Below are 16,070 nucleotides of genomic sequence, written 5' to 3'. Positions count from 1 at the left end.
AAAAATATATTATCCATCCTGAGTTTCTTCAATTTCATTATGAAATTACAATAAAAATATTTATAAAACGTATCAAACATTAACTATAATTTTCAGTTTTCATATCATTTAAACCTAGATCTTCATTTTGTTCAAATGTTCTATCATATTTAGTAACTTTCAACTGCTCATCTGGTGTGCCATCATCATTAAACGATTGTACATAACTATTGCCTGCAGGATCATCTAGTATTAAAGTTATTTGTTTTTTGCCATCCAGAACTTGCTGGAATTCTTCCAAAAATCTAAAAAAATTACATGTAAAAAAACTTTACATAAAATTTTATATTAAAAGATAATATTACTGCTTTTTAGATTTATTTTTTAGATTTATTCAGAAAACATCCGTATCTAGTTGTGCATTTCAAAAAAACTAACTTGTAATATAATTTTATAGATTAAGTATGCTTCACGAAGATTAAAACATTCCGATATAAATAAACAACTTTATAAAATTCTATTCTATAGTGAAGTAAAATAAATTCATAAACAAACACATAAATAAAACTTACTTGTCCATTTTATTTTTTGATTCACTGTCCTGTGAATCTCCATAAATAAAATCTTTACTAGCAATTTGATTTTTCATTGCACTTAGTAATCCTTCAACAGTAGTAAACCTGCCATTCAATGCTGCTGAGCCCATTACCAATTCCAATTCTGGCACTTCCACACTACATGTTTCAGACTAAAATTTTGATTAACGATAATTCAGTTTTATCCTAATACATATGTTCAGAATATGCAAACATACATTTACGTTTTTATATATCTATACTCATAGTATCTACTAATGCATTAACAGTCAATATATACTTATTACTGAACAAATTCAAAAGAGAAGTTTATGTCTTCATGAAAAAATTCGATTCCCTAATTTTATGTTTTCTCGACGTTTTAAGCCATTCTGAATCGAATGAGACCCAATTTGGAAAAAGTATGTGTGTGTGTGTATGTGAACAGATTTTTTGCCGTAAATCGACGTTTTCTCAAAAACGGATGGAACGATTTCAAAAATATAAGCCATTCGATGTATCCCGATGAGAACTGGCGTTTGTAAATTTTGCGCGACGATCACCCAAGCCGTTTCTTTGTAAATAGCAGAAAAGTGAAAAGATTTTCGTCCACGTTTTAGCCCGCAGTTCTGAATCGATTTTGAAAATTCAAAAAACCGATCGAAAGATATTGGTTGGGAATGGTGCTGATTAGTTTTTGGTAATGATCGGCCGCGCCGTTTTCTTGTAATAAAGTGTTAAAAAAAAAAAAAATTTCAACGATTTCTATAATTTTTTTTGGACGGTAGATACTATAGTCTTATAGATCATACTAAAATATACGGCCCTACGACATATTGTTTAATTTAAAAAAAAATTCTACGTTTTCAAAAATCGGTATCGTTTATTAGGCATTTGTCAATATTAGACCTTTCATCAACGTTTGCTCAAAAACGACTGAACCGATTTCAGAAATTTAAAAGCCATTTGATGTATTGAGACTATCACTGAGGACTATCGTTTGTCAGTTTTGTGCGACGATCTGCCGAGCCGTTTCTTTGTAATTTGAAAAAAAGTGTTAAACTTTTCGTCCGCATTTAAGCTCATACTACTGAATCGATTTTAAAAAATCAAAAACGGTTCGAAAGATATTAGTTGGGAATGATACTGATGACTAGGTTTAGGTGAAAATCTACTGAGCCGTTTTCTTGTAATTAACTATTTAAGCCGATTTTTATGGAACTTTTTGTGGCGATATATATCATATAGTCTTATAGAACTCAATGAAATATTACGGCCATACGACGAGTAGTTTAATTTTAAAAATTCATTAAAGTTTGCGAAAATGAGTAGTTTTTTTGACGTTTGTTAAACTTAAAATTAGACGATTTACTTGGTATAACGATAGAGTACTTGGTCATAATGAACATATACTAAACCAATAAAGTCCTACGGAAACTAGTTCAATTATAAAAATTATTGATTTGTTAAAATTAGCTTTTAGAAAACACTCCGAGTTAACTTGTTCATTCGTTTTTATGTGTAACAAATCCACACGGAATACTTTTAATCACTCATAAATTAATTCATTTTTTATTGTATAAGGCGATTATTTATATCGGGAAGTTCATGTAACTTGCCTCAAGGCAAAATACCAATATCAACTAGTTTTAAATTTGATTTCGAGCTGTGAGCTTATTTACTTAATATTACACTTAAAAACAATTATGTAATTATAGTTAGTCAATATGAAATCAATATATTAATTTATGAGTGATTTATAAGTATACTGAGTTTCTGTAGAGCATCATAATGTGAGCAGATTATTCACTTTTACATAAGACTATAATATTTTAGTATGTTTACTAAGACCAGATACTGAAACTACCTGGCCGATCTTTGTCAAAAACTAATCTGCACGATTTCCAATAGAGATCTTTCAAATAATTTTCAAACTTTCATATTCAATACAGAATGTTTGGCCAAAACGTAAAAGAAAAATTTTGCACTTTTCTGCTAATTGCAAAGAAACGGCTCGGCCTTATGAAGTTCCATGAAATTTTTGAAATCGGTTCAACCGCTTCTGGGAAAACGTCGATAAAAGGTCAAAAATCGGCGTACATGCACGTACAAGTATGTGTCTCTTCGATTCAGAAAGGCTTCAAACGTCGAGAAAACAAAATTAGCAAATCAGATTTTCTCACAAAAACAAACTTCGGTGAGAAACTAAAAAATTCAATACATTATATGATTGTCTTAAAATTTGACAATTTTCGTTGAATGGTATGCAAAATGCATCAGTTCCCTCATAAAACAATACCTTAAAGAATATATTCTAATAAAAATTTTTATTAATGTATATTGTATATTATTTACCTTTAAAACATCTCGAGAAAAATCTTCTTTACCTCTAATTTGTACAGTATGTTTCATGCCATGTTCTTCAATTCCACCACCCGATTTAACTTCATTTGTTCGATGTCCACAAACTTCACATAAAGTTGCCATTATAACAACATCCTTAAAATGTGGGATATCTAAAAGGCTTAATTAAGGAACAATATCAAAAAATGATAAAAAATTCTTGCATCAAATTGTGAAAATTTACTTAAAACATGTAAAAATTCAGTCAATTATTAAATTAAAAGTATAAATTAAATAAATGGTAATATTTAACCAAATGTTAGACAAGGGTGCTTTTTTGATTGATGTTGCCTCACTCGAGACAATATTTGCAAGAACCACCATTTGAATATAATAGTATGTAATTACACATAGAATTAAGGATACTAGTCATTTTCATATTTGTTTCACAAGGAGCATTACATTCAGGACAGTTTGTAGGGAATGTTAAAACTTCTCCATGTAAATCTTCCAATTTAAAATCATCTTCTGCTATAGGCTTCAATATATTATCTTTGTTGTCATCAGAAACTTCCTTATGAGTAAAAACACCCAATACATGATTTTGCTCAGCATTTCTCACAAAATAGTTCACTGATAATCTGTAAAAAAACAAAAATGTTATTGTCTTTTGTAACTTAAAAATGTAAATCTAAATTAAATAAAATTAATATGAAAGAATCGGATTAAATGCACATTTTAAAATACGAATTATTAACATACTTTGGATCAGTTTTAGGTGCATTGGGATTTTCAATATGAGAATTTCCTGAAATATCTTCCAGAATAAAAGTGAATGGGTTTTCAACTAATTTCAATTTTTCAAGTGATAGAATAAATGCATCAATTTGTACGGCCGTTTCTGGGTGCTCAAGACGTCTTGCATTTTGGTCTTGGTTGAGTCCCAATATAGATCTGTTTATGATACCTTCAATAGTAGTGATTTCTGAAAATATAATAAATATTTCAATAATATAAATATTTGTATGTAAAGTAAAAAAAAAGTTATTCGATCCTATTCGATAATAACATTACAACTATTAACATCTGTAATTATGAACCATAGGCAATATAACAATTTACTCATAAAGACCATAATGATAAATCATCAAATGTAATTAAATATGCATGTTATGTGGTTCTGAATATTAAATCGAGATAAAAAATAAATATAAATAAATATTAAATAAATATATTAATAAAATATAATTATTAATAACAGTTGTAAGTCATTGTAACAGTTGTAAGTCATTGTATAATTAATAATCATTTATTAGAATAAAATATTTTTTTAATTATCTGATATTAAGCACAGGAAAATTGTTCGATGTCATTTTTATATATCTATATATGCACAAAGTAAAAATTTTCTTTATTGCTAAACAAGTTTTGTATGTTTGAATGTTCAATTAAGTAAAATCTAAAAACTAAGAATAAGTTATATTTTATCTCACATAAAAGTAGAAATATATACCTGCTTTTTGAGATTGAGAAGGAATTTCAAAATCCAATTCAACAAATTTAACAGAACTATAATCTGATTTGACAATAGTTCTGTTCAGATCACTGGTCGATTCTACCATTAATTTAATTTTAACTCCTCTCGGTGCTACTTCTCCAGCGGATTGAATCTCATTATTTTCAAAACCACAATAATCACATGAGAATGACATCAGAACCACATCTTTATAAAATGGAATTTTAGTTAGAAGCAAACGAGTAGTACCCTGAAATAAATAATTTGTATAAATATTTATTTATGAAAAATTTTTATAGGTTATTGAACAATTATTACATCTTTATGGCAATTCATACACAAGGAAGATATTTCTGTAATTTCTGGTTCGATGTCATCTGCATTTAAAGGTTTAAATAAAGGTTTCGCAGACATTTTATCTAAATATTAAATATTTCACGTATGAAAAATCTTTTTTGACACTTGAAAGCACACGTAAGTTTTATTTTAACCGTATCATATGTTCAGATTAAACATAATAATGTAAGAAGATGAAAAGCGCATTTAAAAATATATGATTTTTTAAAAATAGAATGTGACGAAGAAAAATAGAAGCATGGAACGAAAATGTAATTTGTGCAATTTGCAAACTGTTGATTCCACGCGGTTTGCGAATTATTTTAGCGGAAGGAGTTTATGGCAGTAGGCGTGGCCAATATATTAAACTTATGCTTTCTATATTAATTATTAAAAGAGAATAAAATCAATTATTATAACATTATAAATCCGAAATCATTTGCATTTTTCATGTTTTTGACATAAACATCTCTAACCTTCAATAAATTTATAAAAAAAAAAGTGCATACAGAAGTACCAACTGACAAAATAGTTTATTGTCATGAATTTAAAACCGTTAATAAATTTTAATTTAAATACACATTCAATAGAACAATAAATAAGTCAAATGGATAGTAGTTAAAAATTGAAAATCCTTATCAATACATTATTATGCAAACTCAATCTCGTTTTTAATAGTGGCGGATTGAAATGTTTTGAAATTAGGTGGAGATTGAAATATTGCAATTTTTTCTATCACTTTTCATTTTGTGTTAAATTAGTCAATGTTTTCTTTCAAACAATTCTGTTATTTTTTTTACTGCATTAAAAAAAGTGAATATAATTGAAAATATATGATATCAATCAAGCAATATCAAATAAATTTATGATAATTTTTACATGCATCTCAAAATGTTAGCAAATGGTTATTTTCCAACATCAAAATTTTTTTAAAGAAAGCGACCAAATTTACTATAAAGACTTATTTAGGTCTACTTTAGGAGCAAACTGTTCGGATGTGATTCCAGTCATATTCCATTCCTTTAGAATCTTATTTGAAATTGCCATTGCATACACTTTAATTTTTGACTTATTAATTGCAGAATTGTAATTGTAATGTAATTTACAACACAATTAAGTTCCACCATAACATTATTTGTTACTAAACATATGTAATTTAAATTAGTACTATTTTGCCAGGTAAATGTAACTCCAGATATTGCAAATATAATTAAAAATGCATAATCTTAGTGTAAAATGTTTCTTTTAATATATCAATGTATTTAGGTTCATAATCAATTGAATTTATTACTTATCTATATTGCAAATATAAAGACTGTACACACAATATTACAGATAAAATAAGATTTGTATATCTATTTCTGTCTTTATATAATTTTATGAATTTGAAGATACTGCTAATTTCTTTAGATGCTCCATAAATACTTGAAGAGACACATCATCAGTCAATACTGGTGCTCCTCCGTCCTAAAAATTAATTTTAGAAAATAAATTATAGAATCACATTACATAATTAAGATTAATAAAAATAGTCTACATATATTTGCACATCAATAAATGTATTAGAATCATTGAATCTAATTACTTAATTCACAATCAATTTTGATAAATAAGTTGCCCAAATAAAAAAAATTTGTAAATATATAATTTATGTTATTTAATTACTATATCAAATATCAAACTTCTGTATACTACAATACTTACTCCTCCATAAGCATACATATTGTTATGTGTCTGCGAGGGATTGACTTTGGATAATAAAAATCGAGCCTGTGATCCACCTTGCTCGGTATCAATATAACGAGGCATTGGAAAACGTGTCAATAAAATTTCCTGAGCATCATCTACTGGAGCTTGCAAAAGTTGTTTGAAATTTTCATACTCAGGCATATCTTGATATCGCAAAGCTCTCCATTGAGCTATAGTCTAAAAATAACATACATAATAAATATAAAGGTAAAAAAAATTATATCTTCTAGAGTTTGGTTACTAAATCTAACAACTTATTGAAAAAAATTATGAAAATTTATGATTTTTTGTATATATAAAGCATGTGAGATATACCTCTCCATGGAAGATCAAAATTTGGAAAAACGTATCCATAAGTAAGATTCTATCTGGTTGAATAGAACTTGTGTCCAATAACACTGGTTCTGGAGGACCACTAAAGCTATAACTATAAATCAAAGGTTGTATCATAATCAATGATTGAGTCAAATCTTCCCTCATTAGCATATGCCTATAATAGCTGGTTTCATCCGGAGAATTGTTGAATACCTTAAAACAATAAACATTTTGCTTGATAAAATAGTTCCAGATACATAACTGTTATTTCTACAAATATTAATACTTTATTTATATTCCAAATACCTGAAGAAATTGTGATCTTCGCAAATGATACATAAATTGTGGATACAGACTAAAGTTTTCAGATAATCGAAAACTATTAGGATCATCCTTATTGTATTCTCCAAACTTTTGGCACTGAAAATATTAAATAAAGTTTAGATTTTTACACACTAATTGTTTTGAAAAGTAAAACACAATTTTGATATCTTGATACATAATAACATATTCCAAGTGCAGTAAAATGCATTGCTAAATATTATTTAGCTAAATTACTAGCTTGTAAATAAATTAAAAAATATTGAATCAAATCAAAAACTGTAGTTAATTCTTTCTAAGATATTATTTCATTACATGTAAAAAGAATAGTAATAAAATATTACATATGTACCAACCCTTTCTTTTTTATAACAATTTATAAACAGGAACAATATTTACCAATCTAATAAGCATACGATCAACCCATCTCAAGACATCAGGTCCATCATCTGTTTCAGCCCGATAAACAACCATTCTGGCCATTAATACTGCTGCTGCTTCCTGATCAAAACCAGCACTGATATGTGGCATGCCTGTTGCTGCATCAGCCCAACTAGGAAGATAAGCAACAAACTTTAAAATAGCTGAATCATGTTGATCTTAAACAATTTTACTAGTAAGATTAATTTCATATAAGGCGCTAGAACTAACAAAATTATTCTTTACTTTATAAGGAATATTGTAAGTGCTTCATTCACTATTTTATCTTATTTATGATTCTTTGAAAATATTGTATATTGTATATATAAAATGAAAAATATGTTTATACTTAATTCCTGGCTATAGATTATAAAATTGATTAATTATAATATGAGTTTTATCGCTTACTTTCTAGCAATAGTAGTAACTCTAACTCTTCTCTGTCCACTGGCATGCTGGTAATGAGTTATCAACTGTATACAACCTCTTCCGCCTTGAGGCATAGGTGCAGCATGTTGATTAACAACCTCAAAAAATAATCCCATTGTACTATTGGGCCCCAAAGCACACATTTTCCATTGAACTGTCCCGCCCATTCCAATTTCAGAATCAGATACAGATGCACCTTTTACATTTAACGAGACACAAGATCCAATACCGCCATGCACTAGAAATATTCAATATTATGAAATAAATAAAATTAAACAAATATATTAATTAAAATATAATATAAAATTATATTAATTGAAATGAAAAAACATTAAGTATTTTACCTTTAAGTTCTCTAGAACATTTAACTTCTAAAGTAGCTCCAAATGCCATTTTAAGTTCACCCTTCTCATCTCTACTGAATACTCTTTGAAATGTTTGTTTGAATAGTGATGAATTGAATGAATCCCCCATTACCATATGTCCTCTGTTGGTATAAGGTTAAATAAATATAGTAAATAATAAATCATATAAATAACAATTTATCTTCAAATAACTTACCCTGTAGAGTTGCAGCATTGTTTCATTTCCATGAGCCCAGTTTGATCCAGGGCACAAGAATAAATGTCTATACAATGTCCATTTGTTGCAGCCCTCAAAGCCAAGGCGTCATAATGTTTAGTGGCTTCACACAAAATTTAAAATTTACGTTAGTAAAACAATACTGCACAATAATGATAATAGTAACAAATAAAAATACCTTTTTTAGTGTACTTAGCTGCATCTTTGTGCAAGTCATGATGAGAACGAATTGGTGAACGTAAATCATCATTCAACACTTGGCCAGGTCCTTGAGAACATGGACCACCAACAAACATCATAATTCGAGCACCAGTATTGGCATAAGAGCACTAGAAATGAAATTAAAAACAATAATAAATATTCTAAGCGGATAGATTACAGTTTTCATGAAAAATATATAATATGCATTAAATTTTATGAAAATAGTATGAATGTGACATACAGTTTTAGTCTTAATATGGGTAATAGAAATTTTAATGTTTGATAAAGGCACAAATAGCCCAACTTAATCCCACGATATTTATTTAAATTCATATACAAACACATCATTAGTGTTTTAACACAACAATTTTATTTATTTTAATGCATTTAATCACCTCAAGAAGTCCAACGGCTATCGATAATGCAGTACCAGTTGAACGTAAGGCACGCTTTCCTTGAGGTACAGGCCAAGGATCTCGTTGCAGTTCTCCCAAAAGGTCAGTTAAAGACATATCGCATTTATGTAAAGGTTGGATGAATCTAAAATATAAAATTGTGTGTTATATACATATATATGTGTCTGTTTTTTCATTATTATGGTTTCCAACAAACTTTTTATATTATGTATATATAACATATATACCTATTGGCTGGGCCCGCTTGATTTGTGGGCATTTGTGGCCCTCTCTGTTGTTGGGGATTCACTTCACGACCAATGCCTAACATCTCTTGAATTTGCTTAGCTGTTAAATCTTTAGTGCCTCTAAAAACATAGCTCTTTGAACAACCTTCAGTACCTAAAAAATAAAAAATATGAAAATTGTGAACAAAATACAAAAGCAAACAATTTGCTAATTACCTAACTCGTGAACCTGAACCATTTTTCCAAATGTAACTAGCCCAACCAGAGAATTTGGTGGCAATAAACTTAAAGACATTTGTAAAGAAGCTTTTAAAGCACCCAGTTCTTCATCATCCATGCATGTATCCATGACATATAAAAATATTGGAGGCATACATGGTGCCCTTGTGATGGTGTACTCTATTGTAGAGAAACTTGCAATCAACTCTGCTGGTTGATGCTGCTCAGAAATTGCAGCATATTGTGGAGGAAACTATAAAATAGATTGAAATGTTATTCAAAGTTCATGTAAAGTGTTAATACTTTTTAACAGATAATATATTACAGCATATTTGGAACTGATTATCTTACTTAATTAGTTTCTTTATTTAAGAATTATAAACAAAATCAAACTTAAAATGTACTCATCAAAAAAAAAAAAAAAAAATTAATCTAACTAAAACTGAGAAAAGAGAAAATATTAATAAGAAATTTGTAAAATGATTTGGTATACAAAAAATAATCAAATATAAGATTTCTTGACAAAGGTTAAGAAAGAATATATATATATATATATATATATATATATATTTATGTGCCTCATATTACTACTAACCGGATTCCTCTGAAAGCAGAAGTTGCAAACCCATAATTTGGCTCTATAGTCAACTTGGCATAAAGGATTTAAAATTGCTCGGCATGTATTTCTCGTACATTGTACAGGATCATATTGAATTGGTGGTAAATCAGGCCTCTCTTTCAAAGGCTGGTAAAGACATGCTAGCGGGACTACTAATCTAGTGGCTTCTATCCTACTAGAAGGCCAAACGTTCCATGTAAGCCTAATCCCGTCTCGATCTTCATTTTGTTGAATAAATTCTTCATATGTAGCCATTCTAAATAACAACAGAGCATTTAAAATAGATATTTCATTTGTAATGTTCACTTCTCATTTTATTCATACTCACTTTTATTAATGACTAATTATTTACAATAACACTATAACATTTTTAACAATATATTTGATAAAACATAGAAATTATATCCGAATATACTAAAGCGGTGAACCAGCACGTCATTTAACACACGTCAAGTGTAAACGTCATAAGAGCGAGATATCGCACAAGAATATCGATATTATAGTAATATCGAAATATTTTAGTGGTGCCATATACGAATATTGATATTTGATATTATTTGATTATGATATTTTTTATCAGTGTTAATTTAAATTGCTATCGATAAACATGACAATAAAGATAAGTCAGGACAGAATTTTAACCGAATTAATTCAAATCGAGATTAAAAACATTTTATAGTAAAAACTATATGAATTTATAACTATATACTTACTCTAGACAATATTAGAATATAATATATTTACTGTAAATAAAATTAAGTTTTTAAATTATAAATAAATTTATAAATTCGAGTATTGACGTAATTTGAGCACATTTTTACTAAATGATTTTTACATTATTTAATTGTTATATTATATTTATATTTAACTATTAACTGTGCTTTATTAAATTTGAATATTCAATCATTTTCTTTCAGTTCAATGATTTTTAAGTAGTCAACACAAAGTTTGTTTATCGCCATCTGGTAATATTATGAGCTTGAGGAATTCAGAATGTGGGTAGAAATTTATGTGATTTGTGGAAAAAATCCGGCTTAGTATAAGAATGTTTTGTTTTTCAATGCACGAAATAACAAATAATGAATTTATGATGTAAAGTTTTCGAAATAATATAGGAAACCCTTGATTTGGGTTTACTTTCTATCAAAATGATACCATAAATAGGCGAGAGTGCGCGGCAGGTGGATTACTATTTATGTATGAAGTAGAAATAATCAGAATTTATCAAATAATGATATTATCATAATAATCCCGAATCTTTCACATAACTCGATAATCGAATAATGTTCATTTAATAATGCCCACAGAATTTGTGTTCTCATTCTTGTAGTGCTGTCAAATTGTGATGTGATGAATGAATAGTGCTCAGAAGTGTTATTTAAATATGAAATGCGTATACAGGACTGTGAAATAATACCGACAAAATGTGCAAACATGACAGAGGAAAGCGATTTCAAATATGGAATGAATGGTGGTAGCCCCTTGAAACAAGATAATACTGATCACAAAACTATTGCATCTCCTGATAGAGCGCCCACTGATAAACTTTCACAAGTTTGTACGGGGGGTGGAAGACTTAAATTCTTTAAAGGTTAGTTGTAAAAGTAAGAATTGAATGCAATTACACCCCATAGATCAATTTTTCAAATAAATCTTCATCTTAGCTAAAATTGAACAAAAAAAATCTGACATGCAATTTTACTGGGAGCTGTTCAGAAGTTAGAATTAACTCTGTTTTATTTATTCAGTCATTATTTGTTGTAATTTATAATTTTCCTATGAATCTTCTAAATAAAGACTAAATAGAAATATAATGAAATTGGTATGTTGCTAACTAAGGATTTATCGGGCAAATTTAAAATTGTACTTGGCATAATAAAATCCAACTCAAATTACTCAGTATAAGTTAGGTCATTATTGAGTAAATTAGGGTTTGTGATACAGAATTGAACTGAACAATAAAATAAATAAAAATGATTAATTGTAGTAAAATCATTTATCAATAATTATATGGATGCATTATCTATTTTCCTGTAATGCGAATTGTAAACCAATTTAAAAATACTAAATTATATTATTTAAAATAGATGGTAAATTCATATTGGAATTGGAGAGAGCAAGAGCGGGATGGGTATCTGTGCCACGTAAAACGTTTTGGCCTCCACCAGCTCCTGCAAATATTCCAGGATCCAGATTGGAGGGTTCAACCTCTCTCAGTGGTAATTACATTTTCTGATTTAAAATTTTGAATATATAAGTAGATAATTTAAAATTTAAAAAATATAAATTAAAATATAAAATTTATTCATGACTTTTTAATATCTATTAATAAACACAAAATAATATGAAAAAGTTTCTCGAAATTAATTTTGTTTGCTGTAAATACTAATTTTAAATATTTATTTTAAGTGTCAGATGACAATAGCTCTATTCAATCATCCCCTTGGCAACGAGATCACTGTTGGAAGCAGACTTCACCTCAGAGATCCAGTTCACAAGAAACTTCATTTTTGTATAAGCGTCTTAAAGGAATTAGATTTGCACATCACTTAAGTTTCCGAAAACGACGTCGTCCATTCGATACATCTATGAATGATGCAAAGTGTTATACTAGTAATGGCATATCATCAAATCCTTCAAATAGAATTTTTCGGAAACCTGGTATATTGGCAAACATTATACAAAGATTGTGGGATCGGAATGGAGCTAGTATCAAGCAAATCAAACAAACAGTTTCAATAGACCAGCATGCAGCTATGGTATCTCCCAGGAAACGAATTTTGCGTGAGCTTGAAAGAGTTACTTTGGATGACCTATATAATAAACGAAGGGCCAAAGTTGCCCAAGCAACATCAACAGCACAAGTTGCTGCAACCTCTGCATCAACAGGTGTTGTGCATCAGAATGGTAGTGTTGCAGCAACAACAGCGGTAACCACAATGGCCCCAACACAAACTTCATCAAAGACTTGTAGTTACAGTATTGATTCATTGCTTGGCAATAATTCAACAGATACCACTGATTCAAATAAAAACAAATCTAGTGTTACACATCAAAGATATCAAGCAGCCCCTTTACCTGTACATTTCTCAACATATTATAATCCCTTGGGACACATGTATCCTACGTATCCACCAAGGTATGCTCCTCTATGGTCACAATATCATCCATCTCTGATGAATAGTTATGCAGGAACTATTGCTCCTCCAATTTGGGCACATTCTAGTACCCAGCATAGAAATGCACCAGCTGCTGGAGTGCCGCCTCCTGCACATGCAGAAACAAGCAATGTGGAGGAAGGTATGTATCATTATTCAACACCTGTATGTTATATAAAATGAATAAATGATAAAATGTATTAATTAATATATTATATTATTTCCAGATGTTCCATTAAACTTATCCAAAAATAGCAGATGAAGACATATATATTCAACTGCCTGGTCATATAAAGCATCTGCTGGTTTATCAAATTTCTGGTAGTTCCAATGATTCATTACTTGAATTTCTTTGACTGCCTGGATGTATATAAAGTAACTCTCCGTACATTGTTAATAACAACTATAGTGGAATATTGGTGAACAATTATTAGTTCTAAAAATTGATTGGATAATACAAATATATGACTGTTTTAAATATCCTAATCATATATTCCACTGATTTATTAAAATCATCTAGTATAAGTATACAGAAACAAGAACTGAAAATTACAATTAGATATATTTTAAATAAATAAATGACTATTTTGTAGGATTTTTTCGCATTATTTCTAAAAGAAACAAACATATGTATATTAAATGCACAAAGCTAAGTCATTGGTTTTATGCTAAAAATCTATTTTTTCAAGATGTACAGAAACACACAGACACATGCTATATATATTACAATTATAATAGATGCCCCAAACCCACATGCAATTGACTGTTATTTACTATTAGATTTTCATACTTATTTATTTAACAAAACGCTCTTTTCCAATTCCTCCTCGTGTTTAATTATCAGCATGACATTAAACATCAATGGATTTTGAAATAGTAAATAATATATTTCAGTCATTTCATAAATAATCAACAGGCAAACTATAAATCACACAAAGGGTTGCGATAATTTAATAGTTTTGCTTGAATATAATGTACATATATAATTCCATAACAAATTTTTTAAAATATCTATTAACACAAACCAACTATTAAATCGACCATTTAAATAAGTCAATTAGAAAAATTGAATATGACAGAATCGAAGAAAACTTTAATATAATAGTACTACTGTATGTGTTATTTTTAGTAGATAAAGTTATGAATGATTCAATTATGACATTCCTGTTATTATGGTATATATATCATAGCCATTATTTTTTTTTTCATTTGAAATCATGCACGCTGAACTTCATTTGAAATAAATTATTATTGGCACTATTTCTGGAAATACTACAAAATTAACTCCCCAATTATTCTTCCGATTATAATCGGAATATAGATTTGTACATACATACATACAAATGGACTTTATATATGCATGGTGGATGATTGAATGTGTTAAATCTCAACTAGTTATATTTGGTTATCAAACCTTTAAAAACAAAGTTCAAATAATTAGTATAGAAAGAATATATAATAACTCACAAATTCATATTTCCATAATTAAGTATTTAAACAAATTATTTAAGAATATAATCACTCACGTATGTATGTATGTATATTAAAAAAATAAATATATATTTATATTTTAGATATAATTCATAAACGGAATATTATTTAATGAATTTGAACAAATTATTTAGTACATATGGTCTTCATGAACAAAGTAGATGCCTTAATTTATAAATGAACAAATTTGCAATGAAAATTAGCTCTTATATTTTTTATCCAGTGTATAAACAGTATTCTAATATTACTTTTTGTTGTAAGATTTAGATTTTTCAGTTGAAAATGAGAGTGTTCTGTAACTGTTATTGTATATAAATGCACATATTGTGCCTTTTGTGTAGTATAAAGAATATGTTTACTATATATATATATATATATATATATATATATATATATATATATATGCATAAATAATGAAATTATAAACAAGACAAAAAAAAATGATATTTTTGTACAGTTATGTGTGGAAGTTTGCAAGAAATTCCATGACTGTAGGTGAATATTTATAATAGTAATAATGGAGTTATGCTGAAATTATATAAAATATATATAAATAAATATAAAATGCTTAAGCATCTCTTAAATTTAGCATATTGATTCTATTTTAATTTACAGCATAGTTTCTCGATTAGTCGTTCATTTTTATTAGTGCTTATTATATTCTGATAACTGAAAAATTATAATGGTAATTAACTTTAACATTCTATGATGTCCGAAAATTTCATTATGCTTATTGAAAATTAGAATTTACCATAATGATTTAAGATGATTTCTTTCTTACAGTTAAACTTCGTTTTCATATAAAATACTTTTGATTTGTGTCGAGCGCAGTTTCGAGCAAATTTTCATAATTTACAGTTTGTGATATTTAACGGCTCAAGTTATTTAAAAATATTAACTACTAGGTGTAACTGGCATTTTGCCTTGAAGCAGTTATATGAACCTTGCATATACAACCGACTCAATCAATAATATTTGCTTTCACTCATCAATGCGATTTCCAATTAATATCTTTCACAAAAACATGCATACACAACATTGCATGCATTACAGAAGTCTCATTGTTCACATGAATCATTTAAATTATCACAAAATAAAATTCAAACGGTATCCTTGGAACAGTTTTAAAATTTTTAAAATCTGTTCAGGATTTTTGGCGAAAACATTGAATAAT

General features: G+C 28.2%; 3 protein-coding genes across 7 annotated transcripts; 1 reads left to right on the top strand and 2 right to left on the bottom strand.

Moving 5' to 3' along the window:
• Window positions 1-18: 18 nt before the first annotated feature.
• LOC113384991 (zinc finger protein ZPR1-like) lies at window positions 19-5,147 on the bottom strand. The gene is made up of 7 exons (XM_026622783.1): window positions 4,732-5,147; window positions 4,411-4,663; window positions 3,660-3,882; window positions 3,324-3,538; window positions 2,910-3,070; window positions 552-727; window positions 19-284 (listed from the first exon to the last, which is right to left on the bottom strand). The coding sequence occupies exons 1-7, from the start codon at window positions 4,825-4,827 to the stop codon at window positions 80-82; spliced, it is 1,329 nt and encodes a 442-aa protein (XP_026478568.1). The 5' UTR covers window positions 4,828-5,147; the 3' UTR covers window positions 19-79.
• An 828-nt stretch (window positions 5,148-5,975) lies between these two features.
• LOC113387034 (protein transport protein Sec23A) lies at window positions 5,976-10,502 on the bottom strand. Of its 2 annotated transcripts, none has more exons than XM_026624790.1 (13): window positions 10,224-10,502; window positions 9,626-9,881; window positions 9,410-9,563; window positions 9,162-9,306; window positions 8,744-8,894; window positions 8,545-8,668; window positions 8,328-8,470; window positions 7,963-8,221; window positions 7,534-7,687; window positions 7,120-7,233; window positions 6,814-7,026; window positions 6,454-6,675; window positions 5,976-6,216 (listed from the first exon to the last, which is right to left on the bottom strand). In XM_026624790.1, the coding sequence occupies exons 1-13, from the start codon at window positions 10,500-10,502 to the stop codon at window positions 6,127-6,129; spliced, it is 2,304 nt and encodes a 767-aa protein (XP_026480575.1). In that variant the 3' UTR covers window positions 5,976-6,126. The 2 variants fall into 2 exon arrangements, with proteins under 2 accessions (XP_026480575.1, XP_026480576.1); XM_026624791.1 differs by having other exon boundaries at window positions 6,127-6,216; window positions 6,442-6,675.
• Window positions 10,503-11,228: 726 nt separating this feature from the next.
• LOC113384809 (protein hairless) lies at window positions 11,229-14,478 on the top strand. 4 transcript variants are annotated; one of them, XM_026622571.1, is made up of 5 exons: window positions 11,229-11,428; window positions 11,578-11,838; window positions 12,335-12,466; window positions 12,657-13,547; window positions 13,633-14,478. In XM_026622571.1, the coding sequence occupies exons 2-5, from the start codon at window positions 11,637-11,639 to the stop codon at window positions 13,665-13,667; spliced, it is 1,260 nt and encodes a 419-aa protein (XP_026478356.1). In that variant the 5' UTR covers window positions 11,229-11,428; window positions 11,578-11,636; the 3' UTR covers window positions 13,668-14,478. The 4 variants fall into 4 exon arrangements, with proteins under 4 accessions (XP_026478356.1, XP_026478355.1, XP_026478354.1 ...); XM_026622570.1 differs by having other exon boundaries at window positions 11,555-11,838; XM_026622569.1 differs by having other exon boundaries at window positions 11,229-11,444.
• The last annotated feature ends 1,592 nt before the right edge of the window (window positions 14,479-16,070 follow it).

Source organism: Ctenocephalides felis, unplaced genomic scaffold (assembly GCF_003426905.1).
Source record: "Ctenocephalides felis isolate EL2017-DRISC unplaced genomic scaffold, ASM342690v1 CF-g0.4_SCAFFOLD_03571, whole genome shotgun sequence".
NCBI classification, from domain to species: domain Eukaryota; kingdom Metazoa; phylum Arthropoda; class Insecta; order Siphonaptera; family Pulicidae; genus Ctenocephalides; species Ctenocephalides felis.
The sequence above is the reverse complement of the archived record's forward strand: the minus strand, read 5'-3'. Positions and strand labels throughout refer to the sequence as shown.